This window comes from Oryctolagus cuniculus, chromosome 19 (assembly GCF_964237555.1).
Source record: "Oryctolagus cuniculus chromosome 19, mOryCun1.1, whole genome shotgun sequence".
Lineage (NCBI taxonomy): Eukaryota > Metazoa > Chordata > Mammalia > Lagomorpha > Leporidae > Oryctolagus > Oryctolagus cuniculus.
Genome location: NC_091450.1, coordinates 34,366,603 through 34,383,109, shown reverse-complemented (window position 1 = coordinate 34,383,109; position 16,507 = coordinate 34,366,603). Strand labels below are relative to the sequence as shown.

The following is a 16,507-nucleotide window of genomic DNA, read 5'->3' as shown; positions in this document are numbered from 1 at the left end:
TTGTAAAATTGCCGTTTTGACGAGGTTGAGTAATGCAAGAGAAAGTTTCCTTTGAGTAGTGGTAGCGTGCAGTTGTCTGCAAACACATGTGGGCCATCTTCATTCAGCCGCAGGGATCGCAGTGTAGACGCCGTCTTCATTCAGCCGCAGGGATCGCAGTGTAGACGCCGTCTTCATTCAGCCGCAGGGATCGCAGTGTAGACGCCGTCTTCATTCAGCCGCAGGGATCGCAGTGTAGACGCCGTCTTCATTCAGCCGCAGGGATCGCAGTGTAGACGCCGTCTTCATTCATCCACAGGGATCGCAGTGTAGACACCCCCCCCCCCGCCCCGAAGTCCTTCCGGAAGTTCTGCTCCTACCCCGTGGCAGGTGTGTGGTGCAGCAGCGGGTGTCCCTCAGGGTGCCAGTGTCCCGGATTGGGGTGCTGCTCCAGGGCCTGGTCTCTGCTTCCATTCCAGCTTCCTGCTGATGTGCACCTCGGGAGGCATCTGATGATGGCTCAAGGACTTGGGCCCCTGCCACCCACATGGAGACCCTGATGGCGTCTGGGCTCCTGGCTTCAGCCTGGCCCAGGTCTGGCTGTCGTGGGTTTGGGAACGTGAACCAGGAGATGGAGTATTTCTTTCTCCCTTCGTCAATCAGTGTTTCAAGCAGCTAGATGCTTCTTGGGATGTCCACAGAGCCCGTATCCCAGTGCCTGGGTTCAGATGGCCCTGCTTCTAGGGAGGCAGCAGGGGCTGGCTCAGGTGCTGTCGACATGGGGCGGCTGGATTGAGTCCTGAGCTCCTGCCTTCAGACTGGCCTTAGCTGAGCTGGGCTTTTGAGGAGGGAATCAGCAGATGGAAGATCTGGTTTTGTCTGCCTCTGTCTCTTTCTCTGTGTCTCTCGGCCCTTCAAATAAAATTAGATAAACAGTTTAAAGTTGTGATTTTAAGACATACAGTTAATTTAAGCCATGGCATTCCAAATGGGCACCGGTTCTGATCCAGCTCCCTGCCAGCGTGCCCAGGAAGCCCCGGAGGATGGCCCAGGTACTCGGCCCCTGCGCTCGCGGGGGACCCGCATGAAGCTCTGGCTCCTGACGCTGGCCTGGCCCATCCTCTGCTGTTGAGGCCTTTGGGAAGTGGGCAGAAGAGCTCTGTCTCTGTCTCTCTCACTCTGTCTTTCAAATAAATAAATGATCTTTAAAAACAGATAGAGAAAGGCCTGAGCTGCCTGAGCCAGCACTGCTGCTTCCCAGGGTGTGCGTCAGCCGGAAGTTGGAACAGAAAGCGGAGCCCGAGGTCGTCTCGGGGGCCGGCCCTGCTGCCGCCCCACCCTGCGCTGGTGTGCTGCCCTGGCGCTGTCCGCTGTTCCTGGAGGCACCTCTCCTCTCCTCTCCTTTCTGCAGTACCGTGGCGCAGTCGTGAGGACCGTGAACAGCTGGTGGGCCAGTGACGAGTTTCCCCTCCGCACAGCTGTGGCCGCCCAGCACCCCTGATGGCAGAAGCTGAGTGCCTGACGGTTTCTGATACATCCGTAGGCCAGGGTATTAATCTGCTTAAAAAATCACATGCAAGGGCCATGTGTTTAGTTTATCCTGGTGAGTCATTTTTTACCTTAATATCACACTGATGCATTTTCTTTCCCTCATATTTTTGTTTATTTCTCGTTTTGCTTGATATTAAGTCAAGACATGGATTTTATTTATTTATTTATTTATTTTTGACAGGCAGAGTGGACAGTGAGAGAGAGAGAGAGAAAGGTCTTTCTCTGCTGTTGGTTCACCCTCTAATGACCGCCCACTGCGGCCGGCGCACCGCACTGATCCGATGGCAGGAGCCAGGTGCTTATCCTGGTCTTCCATGGGGTGCAGGGCCCAAGCACTTGGGCCAACCTCCACTGCACTCCCGGGCCATAGCAGAGAGCTGGCCTGGAAGAGGGGCAACCGGGACTAGAACCCGGTGTGCCGGCGCTGCTAGGTGGAGGATTAGCCAATTGAGCCGCGGCGCTGGCAAGACATAGATTTTATAAAGATTTATTTATTTGGAAGGGTTACAGAGAGGCAGAGAGAGAGAGGGGTCTTCCAATGCTGGTTCACTCCCCAAAGGGCCGCAACAGCCGGAGCTAGACTGATCTGAAGCCAGGAGCCAGGAGCTTCTTCCAGGTCTCCCACACAGGTGCAGGGACCCAAGGACTCGGGCCATCTTCCACTGCTTTCCCAGGCCACAGCAGAGAGCTGGATCGGAAGTGGAGCAGCCAGGACTGGAACCGGCACCCATATGGGATGCTGGCACTGCAGGCAGGGCTTTACCCGCTAGGCCACAGCGGGGGGCCCAGTGCCTGTTACATTTTAACAGGTTTCTTTCAGAGGACAGTTCTGTGTGCCCTCTGGTGTCTGGAGAGTGTTTGACTTCTCTGTGCACACACGGATGAGGGTTTCTGTTTTCCTGTAACGCATCTGTTGGCCTGGTGACAGGTACGGCTGATGTCCGCTTCCCCCGCGAGAGTACAGCTTGCCCCTGAGCAGCAGTGGTCCTCAGAGCCCCGCAGAGCCGCAGGGGCTGGCCGCCCTGCACGGTGCTGGCTGCCAGGATGCTTCTTCAGTCTGGTTCACAGATGCCTCGTGGTCTTAGAGGCAAGACCCCCTTTAGGTTCCCCTTTCCCGCTCTTTAAGTGGAACTTAACGATAGCTGTGACTTGAAACAGAAGCCTAGAGTTCCTGTAAATGCTCTGTTTGGGGACTGCGAGGGTCAGGGTGGCGCCTGTGGAACTTCCCTCGGGAGCCAGAAGCCGCAGTGCCCAGAGGTCTGCCTTCTCCGCAGTGGGGCGCAGACCTCACCGCTCGTCCACCAGAGCCGCTGTGGCCTCCCTGCTCCTGAAGGCGGCCCAGAGTGTCCGGACGCTTCCTGCGCCCAGAAGGAAATCCAACCTTGACGCCCTCTCCCCAGGCCTCCGGAAGGTCGCCGCGCTTGCCCGGGGCTGCGGGTGGCCCAGAGCCGCGGCACTTCAGCGAGTGGCGTGGGGGACAGGGCTGAGTCTGGCCTGGACCACCAAGTGGCGTGGGGGACGGGGCTGAGTCTGGCCTGGACGTCGTCCCCACGCTGTGCTGCGTCTCCACGCCCTGCTCCCTGGGAAGCTCTCCTGTGAGATCCCAAGTCCCTCGGAGAGCCCACGCATGTTTCAGAAGCCATTCTTGGCGCTCTACTTGCTGATTTTCGGGTTTTAAAACTCAAATGCTTGCAAAGGCCTTCCCTAGCAAAAGCCAGGAGCCACAGGTTCAGTCGGGGTCTCCCACCTGGGCGGCAGGACCCGTTGGTTGAGCTGTCTCCAGTGCCTGCCAGTGCCTCGTGGGTGGGAGCTGCCATCAGGAGCTGGCACTGCAGTGTGGGATGGGCCTAGGCTAAAAAGCCGTGGCCTGGGCCAGTGCGGTGGCTCACTAGGCTAATCCTCCGCCTGCGGCGCCAGCACCCCAGGTTCTAGTCCCGGTTGGGGCGCCAGATTCTGTCCTGGTTGCTCCTCTTCCAGTCCAGCTCTCTGCTGTGGCCCGGGAGTGCAGTGGAGGATGGTCCAAGTGCTTGGGCCCCTGCACCCGCGTGGGAGACCAGGAGGAAGCACCTGGCTCCTGGCTTTGGATCGGCGCAGCACGCTGGCCGTAGCAGCCATTTGGGGAGTGAACGAACGGAAGGAAGACCTTTCTCTCTGTCTCTCTCTCACTGTCTGTAACTCTACCTGTCAAAAAAAAAAAAAAAAGCCCGTGGCCTGACCCTGGGGTTCTGGTGTCTGCCTGGCTCCCGGCCTCACCGGCAGTGAGTGGAGAGGTCCTTGGGCAGTGCTGCAGATGGCGTCGGTGACCACAGCAGAGGAAACACCGTTGATCCATTTCCTGTGGTCTGTCTTTGCACCACACGGGAGTGTGAACTGGCCATCCTTGGCTGTGTTGCTGGGGAGGCCTTTATGACCACCCCTAACTTCCAGGAGCAGAGTTGTCCTGGGAGATCCTCAGAAGGAATTTCTGATGAGCTTTTCACGTTCTCCAAGGTGGTCATTATCCAGGTCAGACCCTGACACACAGCTCACTCGAGCCTGCACCCTGCGTGAGGGAGTTAGGAGGCGCTCACCGCCCTGCGGCCACTGATGCCTGCGGAAGTGACCCTTCTTGAACTCTGGGCTTGGCTTTGCGCGGTAGGTGAGGGGGCCAAGCGCGCTGTGCTGTGAGGAGCTGGGAGTGGCTGCCTGGGGTTCCAGCAATGATGGCGGGGTGGGGGCCCGCCGGTGGCCGGGGTCTCGGACATTCTTCCAGCTTCCAAGTGACTGCAAAGCTCCACAAACAACCTCCTGTCTTTGGAATAGCTTCATAGTGCGCTGGCTTTGAGACATCGTGCTGGGGCCTCTTAAACTGGTGTGACCTCTGGCCCCACCCCCTTTGCTAAAGGGTTTCTTTTCTTTGACTTAAAAAAAATGTTTTGAGCTAATTACAGCCTCACAAGGTGCTGCAGAGGTAGTACTGCCTCCAGGGAGCCTCCTAGACTGGGAAGCCATCTGTGTGCTCACTTGTACATCCATCTTTATGAGATTTTTTTTTTTTTAAGATTTATTTATTTGAGAGAGTTACACAGAGAGAGAGGTCTTCCATCCGCTGGTTCTCTCCCCAATTGGCTGCAAAGGCCGGAGCTGCGCTGATCCGGAGCCAGGAGCTTCCTCTGGGTCTCCCACGCGGGTGCAGGGCCAAGGACTTGGGACATCTTCCACTGCTTTCCCAGGCCACAGCAGAGAGCTGGATCGGAAGTGGAGCAGCTGGGATTGGAACCAGTGCCCACATGGGATGCCAGCACAGCAGGCGTAGGATTAACCTACTGCGCCACGGCACCAGCCCCATAAATGTTTTTTTAAAAAAATAATAATCCCGCAGGGCCAGAATTTGCCCCAGGGTAAGGACCATGGCCTTCTGGCAGTGCCTGCAGTGAGGCCTGGGCTGCTCCAGGCTCAGGCTGCAGAAGTGGGAGCCACCATTCCTGGATTCCTCATTTTGAAGAGCTCTGGGGGACCGCTCCTGTCTGTGTGTTCCGCAGGACTCGGTGCCTGGTGCTCACTGCTGGCTCCAGACTGGGGGAGGAACAGGGAAATGGACGAGTGTCTGGTCTGAGGGTTCTAGGTTGCTCGCAGAACTACCTGTGCTGGGGGAATCCCCACTGTGAGAGACTCCAGGGACCCAAGGGCGCTGGCGCCCAACAGCGTCTCAGCCGCCTGCCCCGAGGCTGTGACCTTGGTGCTGCCGCGGCCGCTGTCCCCCGCGGTGCCGGGTGCTCTGAGTGTGCTGCGTCTTTTGGCAGCCCTGGGTGCCGCGGTCTCCTCGCAGGAAGTCTTTCCTGCCTGAGTTGGCGCTGAGCTTCGGGCAGCTGAGAACCTTGCCGGGGTAGAGAAGCTTGGTGCTGTGCCTGCGGTGCCGCAGGTGGAGGGCGGGGCCGGACACGAACACAGGCTCAGCCCAGAGCCCCACGGCTGCTGCACCTGACCGTGCCGAGTCCCAGAATATTAGGCGGAGCTGACGGTGACTTGGGGTGTGTTGGATTTGTGTTCCCAAGTTAGGATGTTCTCTTTTTGGCGTTTTCAGACAAACACCATCCTTCAAAAGTAGCCAGAAGCAACATTGCTTTTGGGTCATGTGTGGTTAGAAAACCCAGAAAGGTTTAAAAATAAGGTGGCGTTCACCATCGGCTTGTGGGATGGGTGGGGTTCGATGGGGAGGAGTTGTGCCACACTGGACAGGACAGTGCCGGCGCGGGGAGCGTCAGCAGGACAGCGGTGAAACCACCTGAAGGCGTTTGTGGAAGACTGCTCCTCGGACTCCTGAGGCGCTCGCCGGGCGTCAGGGCCAGTGGGCACTGCCGGGCACGGGAGCCGGGTGCGCGGGCAGCCGGGAGGCCTGTGGCACGGCCCAGGCTCGGGCTGTCTGCCCAGACAGATTCACAGCACCTCCTGCATCGCGACGCTCGCCGTCGGAAGGCTCTGGCTGTGAGCAGAGCCCGGCCCCGTGGTAGGTCACTCGACTTCCAGCTGTGTTCCAGTGAGCCTTCGGAGGGTTTTCCCCTCTCTGCTTCTGAATTGTACCCAGAGCTGAGTGGTGCCTGGAGGGAATGCTCTCAGGACGGCCTGAGCCGGAAGCCCCCCCCCGGGTGCAGACCCTCCTCCTGACCGGACGTCCCATGTGGTCCGACGACAGCAGACCCTGAAGTAGAGATAACAGTTTGAGGTTTTTTTCCCTTTACTTTTACCTGGCGTCTAGTCACATTCAGAAACACCAGGGCACCACAGGTTCAGTGCTGCTCACTGCATCGGCACCCAGCTGCTCTGCCCCTGATCCACGCCCCTGCTAATGCCCTGAGAAGCAGCAGGTGATGGCACACGGTCTTGGACCCTTGCCACCGTGTGGGAGAGCTGGATGGAGCTCCTGGCTTCAGCCTGGCTCAGCTCAGGCCATTGCAGCCATTTGGGGAGTGAAACGGTGGATGGAAGTCTCTGTCTTTCTGGTCACTCTGCCTGTGAATAAATAAATCAATCTTTTTTTTTCTTTTTTTAAGAAATGGAATAGCTCCATTTACTAGTGTGAGGTTTGCCTTTGGACTAAGCTTTTGGATAACTGAGGAAGCCCAGAGGGACAGAATGGGGGACAGGACAGGACAGGACAGGGGCAGGACAGGGACGGAGACCAGGACAGGACGGGGACAGGCTCGCTCTTGGTTGCTTTCCTTTCCCCAGGCTGGCAGTAGACGAATGTGGCTGCTGTCTGATGGCCAAAGTGGACGAGCAGAACAAGGGCAGATTTCTTGGCCAGGGCGTCTCTCCTTGGTGGCACCTTGGAATTGCCGGGCACCGCCCGCCCGCCCGCCTGCCCCCTCCCCAAGAGAGGCTGCTTTAATTGGCCAGGGGGTGTGGCATCCTGATTGTGAAAGTACCCGGTGGTTCTGCTGTGGCGCCAAGGCTGAGTGCCATCGTGCCCTTCCAGGCTGCCTGCGGTGCACCTTACCCGCGGCTGCTGAACCCCTGCATTTGCCTGGTTTTTGAAGGCACAGACTCAGCCCAGACCCAGAGGTTGGGTGTGCACGTGGCTGGCCAGGAGCTGAGGTTGAGCGCACCCTCCCAGGTAGGTCTGGGAGACGGGCTCGTGGGATGGAGGGGCGTTCTGCCAGACTGGTGGCTTCCCTGTGCCTCTCCCGCTCTCCCGGCAGGCTCCCGGGCCCGTGGCGGCAGCCAGGCCTGAGCTTGCGTGGTAATCGGGCTCTCAAGATGGAATCTACAGTCGTAGCGTTCTCCTCCCCACTCCGCTTGCTTTCCTCGGCCACATTTGTGTTGTAGACATTTCAAGCGTCTGTTCGCATGGAGCACGGGCTGCGCCTGCTGGCTGGTGGTTTTCTCCTCTTTAGGCCCTGAGCCCTCGGCCGGTAGCCCTCCACTCCCAGCTTCTGCTGCCGGCTTTTTGCCTGGTTACCTTTTGCAGACACCGTGCCACACCTGCCCCACGCCCAGGGCAGGGCTGCTGGGGCTGGGTTTAGTGACCACACGTCCTCACTCGCTGGCTCTGCCTGTGGGAGGGAGGCGCCTGCATGCTGGTTTGCTCTAGGTGGTGGTGGAACGCAGGTCGCAGAGCCCTGGGCTCAGCCCCGCCCTCCGCAGCCTTTGACCTGCCTCCTGCCCTGGGCCTGCCTGCTGTGTGGATTCCGCAGGACTCAGCCTGCCTGTTCCCTTCATTATTTCCGTGTCAGCACTTCATTGCTTTTTTTTTTTTTTAATTTTATTTATTTATTTGAGAGGTAGAGTTACAGACAGTGAGAGGGAGAGACAGAGAGAAAGGTCTTCTTCCATTGGTTCACCCCCAAAATGGTCGCTACGGCTGGCGCGCTGCGCTGATCTGAAGCCAGGAGCCAGGAGCCTCTTCCTGGTCTCCCATGGGGTGCAGGGCCCAAGCACTTGGGCCATCCTCCACTGCACTCCCGGGCCACAGCAGAGAGCTGGCCTGGAAGAGGAGCAGCCGGGACTAGAACCCGGTGCCCATATGGGATGCGGCGCCACAGGCAGAGGATTAGCCAAGTGAGCCACGGCGCCGGCCTGCCATCAACATTTTTTAAAAAAGATTTTTCTGTATTTATTTGAAAGGCAGAGATAAAGAGAAAAAAAATCGATTTTCCATCCACTGTTTCACTCTCCCCAAATGGCCACAATGGCCAAGGCTGGACCAGACTGAAGCCAGGAGCCAGGAGCCAGGAGCTTCTTCTGGGTCTCTCACTGGGGTGGGTGGGGGGCTCTGTGTGTGTGTGTGTGTGTGTATACAGGGGCCCAGGCACTGGTGTGTGTGTGTGTGTGTGTGTGTGTGTGTGTGTGTGTGCAGGGACCCGGGCACTTAGGCCATCTTCTGCTACTTTCTCAGGCCATTAGCAGGGAGCTGGATCAGAAGTGGAACAGCTGGGATTTGAACTGGCGTCCATATGGGATGCCAGTGCTGTAGGACATGGCTGTACCTGCTACACCACAGCCCATCCCCCTTCAACCCCCAGGGTAATTCGTTTGCAGTGGCCTGGCTCTTGGCAGAGCTGACAGGGCTCCTCGGAAGCCGGCTCCGTCACGACAGCTGTTTGCCCTGTCTGCTTGACGGCAGATGACCGTGTGAAGCAGCAGTTAGGGGACCTGCCACCCATCCCGACACTGTTCCTGCTTAGCTCCCTCCTCCCTCTCCTGGTCTCCAGGAACACAAACCACAGAGGCGACTTTTAGGATGGCAGCCACGGGTGCTCAGCCCATCCCTCATTTTGGAAGACCTATTTTAGTATCAGGGTGAGCTGGAAAGCTATGGTCATGGGCACGTCCTGACACTTGGTATTTCTCTGAGTTAAGACCGTGCCCATGAGACTGTCCTTCAGGTGAGATCACATGTCCTGTCCATGTGTTTGGACATGGTCTCCCTCTCCCTCTGGAACGCAGAGGGGCGTTCTGCTCGTTTATTGTGCACATAGCAAAACAGCTCCAGCTGTGGAGCCTGCAGTTCAGCCGCATTCTCTGCCTGTGCTCTTTGGGCCTCTGTTTGTGGCTGGGCATTACTACAGAAAAAGGTCAGCCACCCACGCCTTCTATAAATCTGGGAATCAAAGGTAGCAGGGAGTCAGGGATGTCACCTTCCCAGCTGCAGGAGCAGGGGGAGGCGTGAGCTCAGCCCAGCCCTGCTCACTGCGAGCCCGGTCTTGGAGGGCGCTTCTGCCTTCCCTAGGCTCCAAGATTTTCACCGTGCAGCCAGTGGGTGACGGGCCTGGGTTGCTGGTTGGTTGGTTTGTTTTTCCTTCTTTTTATAAGTTATTTATTTGTTAGAGAGTTACAGACAATGAGAGGGAGAGACAGAGAGAAAGGTCTTCCATCTGCTGGTTCACTCCCCAGACTGCCGCAACAGCCAAAGCTGGGCCAGGCCAAAGCCAGCAGCCAGGGCTTCTTCCCGGTCTCCCATGCAGGTGCAGGGGCCCAAGTGCTTGGGTTATCTTCTGCTGCTTTGCCACTTTTTTTTTTTTTTTTGCCATTGGTTCACCTTCCAATGGCTGCCACGGCCGGCGCACCGTGCTGATCCGATGGCAGGAGCCAGGTACTTATCCTGGTCTCCCATGGGGTGCAGGGCCCAAGGACTTGGGCCAACCTCCACTGCCCTCCTGGGCCACAGCAGAGAGCTGGCCTGGAAGAGGGGCAACCGGGACAGAATCTGGCACCCCGACTGGGACTAGAACCCGGGGTGCAGGCGCCGCAAGGCAGAGGATTAGCCTAGTGAGCCGTGGCACCGGCCTTGCTTTGCCACTTTTAACTAGTGTTAACATGTAAGCCATGAATGTGTACTAGAACCTACTGTGCAATACAGAACAGTTTTCAGATTCGTCCAGTAAGTTTTCAGGGCTTCCAGACTTTGACCGTGTAGCTGTGAGCTTTCCTGGGCTCCTGGGACCCCGCTGTCCAGTGTCTGCTGCGTAACCGGCCTCAGTCTACGTCTCTTTTGGAACCCTTCCTCCCTTCTGACCCGCGTTTGGAACTGGCAATGCCTGGCTGTTCACTGTTAGCTTGACTGAGCCTTTGTGAGTCCCTCTCTAAAGAATCTGGCTAGCAAGGCTGAGACTGGAGCAGCTAAAGAAAAATGCTCATAACTGAAGTTTAGCATCATTTCACATCTTGCAACACTTTTAATATCATCCAAATAGCCTAATTGGTTCTTATCTCTGCAAGAGGAGAGATGTATCCTTTGACGTTTCCAGAGGCCCAACTGGAAATACCAGAGTCCAGAAGGCTGAGAACCTGATTTTCAGAAAATCTGTTAAAGATGCCAAGAGAGCTTAAAGTATCTGAAGTGGAATTCCTCCCCGTTGCGAAATCCTGTCGTTAGGTTTGGAGTAGCTCGAGGTTCTGGCCTTGCGTACCCACAGGAAAGAGATGCAAAAAGGAGCCGGAGCTGACCTCCACGGAGCCAGGCTGCTTTATTGAAGCAAAGAGGAGCACTGGGCACCGGGCACGGAGGGCTGGGTTTTGTCTGGCTGAGGAGGGGACCTGCCCTGGTGGGCCGCAGGGGCTTGCAGCTGTGGGAAGCAGGGAGTAGGGGCTTCTGCAAGCCGCTGGGAACTTTTCTCTCGGCTGTCTCACAAGCTGCCCGTGCAGCTGATGTGTTGCCAGCTGCTGTGCAAGGGGCCTGGGGGCGGTTGAGCCTGGTTCCTGCACCCAGGGTCTCGGGTGGGTCACCCCCTGTGGGCTTTATTGCCCTTTAATGTCCATCCACTAGTCAGGGTGGCTTTACCAGTTGTGGACCAGAGCTAATCACAATAGAGTGACCAGATCTTTTAAGTAAGTACATATTTACAGTAATTTTAACTTTTATTCAGTGCTGTCCAACGATCAGAGCTTGACAGACAGTAGAGAACGCAATAGATTACTTTAGCAGAACACCAAATCTGTGCCTTTTTGGTTGTCAGAAAAATCAGAAATAAAAACCGTAAATATAAGAGCACATGAAATCACTCCAGAATTTGGAACAATTTAACAGTGTCAGGAAAGAGCTTATAGGCCCGAACTAGAAAGTTGGAGAGGAGCCAGCTCTGTGGCACAGAAGGCTAAGCCCCCGCCCACAGTGCCGGCATCCCATCTGGTTGCTGCTTCAAGACCAGGCTGATCCGCTTCCAGTTCAGCTCCCTGCTGATGCACCTGGGAGGGCAGTGGATGCTGGCCCAGTGCTTGGGACCCTGCCCCCACAGGCGAAACCCAGAAGAGGCTCCTGGCTTCTGCTTGGCTCAGCACAGCCATTGTGGTCATTTGGGGAGTGAAGCAGGAGGTGGAAGCTCCCTCTCCCTCTCCCTCTCCCTTTCCCTGTCCTCTCCCTCTCCCTCTCCCTCTCCCTCTCCCTCTCCCTCTCCCTCTCCCTCTCCCTCTCCCTCTCCCTGTCCTCTCCCCCTCCCTCTCCCTCTCTCCCTCTCTCTCTCCCTCTCCCTGTCCTTCTCTCCCCCTCCCTCTCCCCCTCCCTCTCCCTCTCTCCCTCTCCCTGTCCTCTCCCCCTCCCTCTCTCCCTCTCCCTCTCCCTCTCTCCCTCTCTCCCTCTCCCTCTCCCTGTCCTCTCCCCCTCCCTCTCTCCCTCTCCCTCTCCCTCTCCCCCTCTCTCCCTCTCTCCCTCTCCCTCTCGTCCTCTCCCTCTCCCTCTCCCTCTCCCTCTCCCTCTCTCCCTCTGCCCCTTTTGTGTATCTCTGCCTTTCAAATAAATGAATTAAAAAATGAAAATTGGCAGAGAGTAACCAATTAAACAGAAGCTGGAAACGTTACGGGTTTTTGCAAACACAGATTTTTAAATTCAAGATCAAGGCTGTTTCCAGATACTCACATGTTGGTTCACATGTTTCTACAACTCATTGCTTTACGGAAGATCAGAACTTAATGTCAATGTAACTTTGAAAGTAACGCTCAATTTGTAGAAAAATTTGTAGGCCGGCGCCGCGGCTCACTGGGCTAATCCTCCACCTAGCGGCGCCGGCACACCGGGTTCTAGTCCCGGTCGGGGCGCCGGATTCTGTCCCGGTTGCCCCTCTTCCAGGCCAGCTCTCTGCTGTGGCCAGGGAGTGCAGTGGAGGATGGCCCAAGTGTTTGGGCCCTGCACCCCATGGGAGAGCAGGATAAGTACCTGGCTCCTGCCATCGGATCAGCGCGGTGCGCTGGCCGCAGCGCGCCAGCCGCAGTGGCCATTGGAGAGTGAACCAACGGCAAAGGAAGACCTTTCTCTCTGTCTCTCTCTCTCTCTCACTGTCCACTCTGCCTGTCAAAAAAAAAAAAAAATTTGTAAACACTATTTAAAATTATGATCAATTTTATCACACATAAATTTTTCTTTTTTTTTTTTTTTTGACAGGCAGAGTGGACAGTGAGAGAGAGAGACAGAGAGAAAGGTCTTCCTTTGCCGTTGGTTCACCCTCCAATGGCCGCCGCTGCAGCCGGCGCACCGCGCTGATCCGATGGCAGGAGCCAGGATCCAGGTGCTTTTCCTGGTCTCCCATGGGGTGCAGGGCCCAAGCACCTGGGCCATCCTCCACTGCACTCCCTGGCCATAGCAGAGAGCTGGCCTGGAAGAGGGGCAACCGGGACAGAATCCGGCGCCCTGACCGGGACTAGAACCCGGTGTGCCGGCGCCGCAAGGTGGAGGATTAGCCTATTGAGCCACGGCGCCGGCCTAACACATAAATTTTTCTTCCAAGATTTACTCCTCTCAGACTTTTTGTGGCTCGTCACACCTCTTGTGACTTGCTTAGACCTTTAGTTTCAAGTAGTCTAGCACTGTCATGCTTGGAGAATTTAGGGGGATGTAATTGTCAGTAAAGCAACCGTCTGCCGTACAGAACCGGAGATGCTGAGCGTACACAGGCCTGTACCGGAACTCCCCTTTTCCCAGGCTGTGTTTAGCAGCTCTGCCTAAATGACTCAACACGTGGAGATAATAATGAGTACCACATCATTATCTGAATTAGAAAACTTTTATTCAATAAATATAAATTTTGGAAGCACAACTTTTGGATTACAGTGTTTTCCCCCCATAACCTCCCTCCTACCTGCAAACTGTCCCCTCTTCTATCCCTCTCCATCCCATTCTTCATTAAGATTCACTTTTAATTGATATACAGAACATCAGCTTAGTATATACTGAGTAAAGATTTCAACAGACTGCACCCACACAGACACCTGAGTTAGATTTAAGGTCAGAATTACATTCCCATGTTCTGAAATAACTGTCCAGGCTAAGGATAACACCTCCTGACCAGCAGCCACAGGCACTAACCTATGTTAGCAACTTTGAAACTACCTTTGACCCTTTATTTATTTTTTAAATATTTTGAAAGGTAGAGTTACAGAGAGAGGGAGAGGCAGAAAAGTCTTCCATCCGCTGGTTCACTCCCCAGGTGGCCACAACGGCCTCAGCTGAGCCGATCCGGAGCCAGGCGCCAGGGGCTGCTTTGGGTCTCCCACAGGGATGCAGGGGCTCAAGCACTTGGCCATCTTCTACTGCTTCTCCAGGCCATTAGCAGGGAGCTGGATTGAAAGAGGAGCAGCTGGGACTCGAACCAGCACCCGTATGGGATGCTGGTGCCGCAGGTGGAGGCTTAGCCTACTTCATCACAGCGCTGGCCCCTCTGTCCCTTTGCAAAAGTGCAAAGCAGATGATCAGAGAGTCGCGGAAACAGTGAACTGACATGCATTTGGATTAACATAATTTTTCTGAGCCAATCTGTGCTGGCTCACTTTGGTATGACAATAAAAAGCCTTGGTATACAGAATTTACTCCCTTTTTTAATTAAAAAAAAAAAAAAAAAAAAAAAAAAAACTCCAGTTGGAAAACAGTGACATGAATACAACATAAAATTGGCGTCATTTTATGACCTTACAATGTACTTTTTTTTTATGACCTTACAATGTACTTTACATAATCTGAATTGACTCGAGTTCCAGGGATGCGATTGGGAGTTCCGGAGTCAGGAGGCTCGGCTGGAATTCTAACGTCAGGGCTGGCGCCGTGCACGGCTGGAATTCTAACGTCGGGCTGTTGCCGTGGCTTGGTAGGCTAAGCCTCCGCCTGTGGCGTTAGCATCCCAAATGGACGCGAGTCTGTGTCCTGGCTGCTCCTTTTCTGATCCAGCTCTCTGCTTGTGGCCTGGGAAAGCAGTGGAAGATGGGCCAAGTGCTTGGGCCCCTGCACCCTCGGAATGGCCCAGCGCTAGCCATTGTGGCCATTTGGGGAGTGAACCACCAGATGGAAGACCTCTCTGTCTCTCCCTCTCTGTAACTCTACCTCTTGAATGAATGAATGAATGAATGAATAAAATCTTTAAAAAAAGAGAACTTTAAAATTGTCAGAGGATAATACAATAATACACTTAACCTGAGCATTTTAACCAAAGCTGTGGGCCAGATCTGATCAGTTCAGGTGATCACTCAAACATTCAAAATAGACCATGTTGGGGGGGCCAGTTCTTCCCTCCTTTTCTCCATCGTCCACTGGTTCACTCCCCAAATGGCTGCAACAGCCAGGACTGGGCCAGGCCGAAGCCAGGAGCCTGGAGCTTCCTCTGGGTCCCGCGCAGGGGTGCGGGGGCCCAGCACCGGGCTGTCCTCCACTGCTTCCCCAGGCACATCAGCAGGGAGCTGGTTCTCGAACCGTCACCCACGTGGGATGCTGGCATTGCAGTGGAGGTCTGACTGGCTGCACCACAATGGTGGCCCCACGTTTTGTTTGTTTGCTTGTTTTTAAATATTTGTTCATCAATTTGTTTGAAAGAGTCCATCCCTGGTTCATTCCTCAGATGACTGCAGTGGCCAAGGCCGGGCCAGGCTGGAGCCAGGAGCTTCATCCTGGCCTCCCAGGCGGGTGCAGGGCCCAAGCACTTGGGCCGTCTGCTGCTGCTTTCCCAGGCCACAGCAGAGAGCTGGATGGGAGGTGGAGTGCCAGGACGGGAAGCAGCGCCCATATGGGTTGCTGGCGTTGCTGGTGGTGGGTTTACCCACCGTGCCGCGACACGGGCCCCATGTGCTCTCGTTTTATTAACACAGTGACCAGAAGTTAAACTCTGGGATGTGCACATGATAATGGACAACAAGGATCTGGAAGCTGAGATCCACCCTTTGAAGAATGAGGACAAAAACTCCCAGGAAAACCCGGGAAAGCGAGTGAAGAACGGAGAGGACTTGAGAAGCTCGCCCGCCCAGTCCCGGCTCTCCCGATGCCGGGCGGCCGCCTTCTTCCTCTCCCTGTTTCTCTGCCTTTTTGTGGTGTTCGTCGTCTCCTTCATCATCCCGTGTCCCGACCGACCTGTGTCGCAGCGGATGTGGCGGGTCGACTACAACGCGGCAGGTGAGTCTCCCGGGGAGGGGAGGAACCAGCGTGTCTGAGTCTGCAGTGTCCTCGTCCGCGGCGTCCCCGGCCCGCCCTCTGCAGGAAGGTCCAGCGGGGAAAGGAGTGGGGGGCCGCCGGGTCGCTTTGCGCAGGTGAGACAGACGCTGGAATTCCGGTGGACAGCAGCTGTCCCGCGCATGAAGGGTGGGGCAGGTAGCGTGCAGTCCAGCTGAGGCGCCCAGCCAGCACCCGTCAGCTGGAGGAAAGCACACGGCCCCTTCCGCCTGTGCAGCCGGCCCGTAGGGATCTGGGCCTTCATGGGATCCGGCGTGGCTGAGGGTCCCGGGGGAGACATGGCCCCCGGGAGGGTGTGCCGCAGCCGGGCGCCAGGGCCTCGGAAAGGCGTCTTTGGTTTCCATTTCCTTGGTGAGCGGTGGTGATGAGTGGGCTCTGTGCTTACTGGTCAGCTGTGTGTCTGTGGAGAAAGGCCCACTACATCTTTTGCCCACGTTGGCATTAGGTTTTTTTGGTTTGGGGTTGTAGGAGGGAGTTCCTTATGCAGGAGTACTTTGAAAAGTTCATACAGAGGGGCTGGTGCTGTGGCGCAGTAGGTTAATCCTCTGCCTGCAGCGCCGGCATCCCATAGTGCGCCAGTTCGAGTCCCGACTGCTCCTCTTCCCATCCAGCTCTCTGCTGTGGCCTGGGAAAGCAGTGGGAGATGGTCCAAGTCTTTGGGCCCCTACACCCGTGTGGGAGACCTGGAGGAAGACCTCTCTCTGTCTCTCCCACTGTATGTAACTCTACCTCTCAAATAAATAAATAAAATTTTAAAAAAAAAGAGAGAGAGAAAAGTTAATTCAGGGTGGAATTAAAAGATGTTTATATTGGAGCAAGAATGTTTTTTTAAAAAAATGCATCCAAGCAGTTTTCAAAACATTCATGGAAAATGCTTATTATGAAAAAACAATGATTTAAGCTTATCTTGTAATGCTATTTTCCATGGACCTTTTTTTTTTTCATTTGTTTATTTATTTAGAAGATGGAGTTACAAAGAGGAGAGGCAGAGAGAGAGAGAGAGGTCTTCCATCCACTGGTTCACTCCCCAGTTGGCCGCAACAGCCCAGGATGGGCCAGCCAACACCAGGAGCTTCATCC

At 55.5% G+C, this 16,507-nt stretch overlaps 1 protein-coding gene across 2 annotated transcripts in view; it reads left to right on the top strand.

The window, feature by feature from the left end:
• Window positions 1-16,507, top strand: part of FAM234A (family with sequence similarity 234 member A) — a 29,207-nt gene that overhangs the window by 5,218 nt on the left and 7,482 nt on the right. The window contains exons 1-2 of one of the 2 annotated variants that reach the window (XM_051842130.2): window positions 6,546-7,123; window positions 15,070-15,370. In XM_051842130.2, coding sequence (XP_051698090.2) covers window positions 15,100-15,370 — 271 coding nt within the window. In that variant the 5' untranslated portion in view covers window positions 6,546-7,123; window positions 15,070-15,099. Of the gene's footprint in view, window positions 1-6,545; window positions 7,124-15,069; window positions 15,371-16,507 lie in introns of those variants that run through there. The other variant, XM_008253161.4, reaches the window with a different exon arrangement.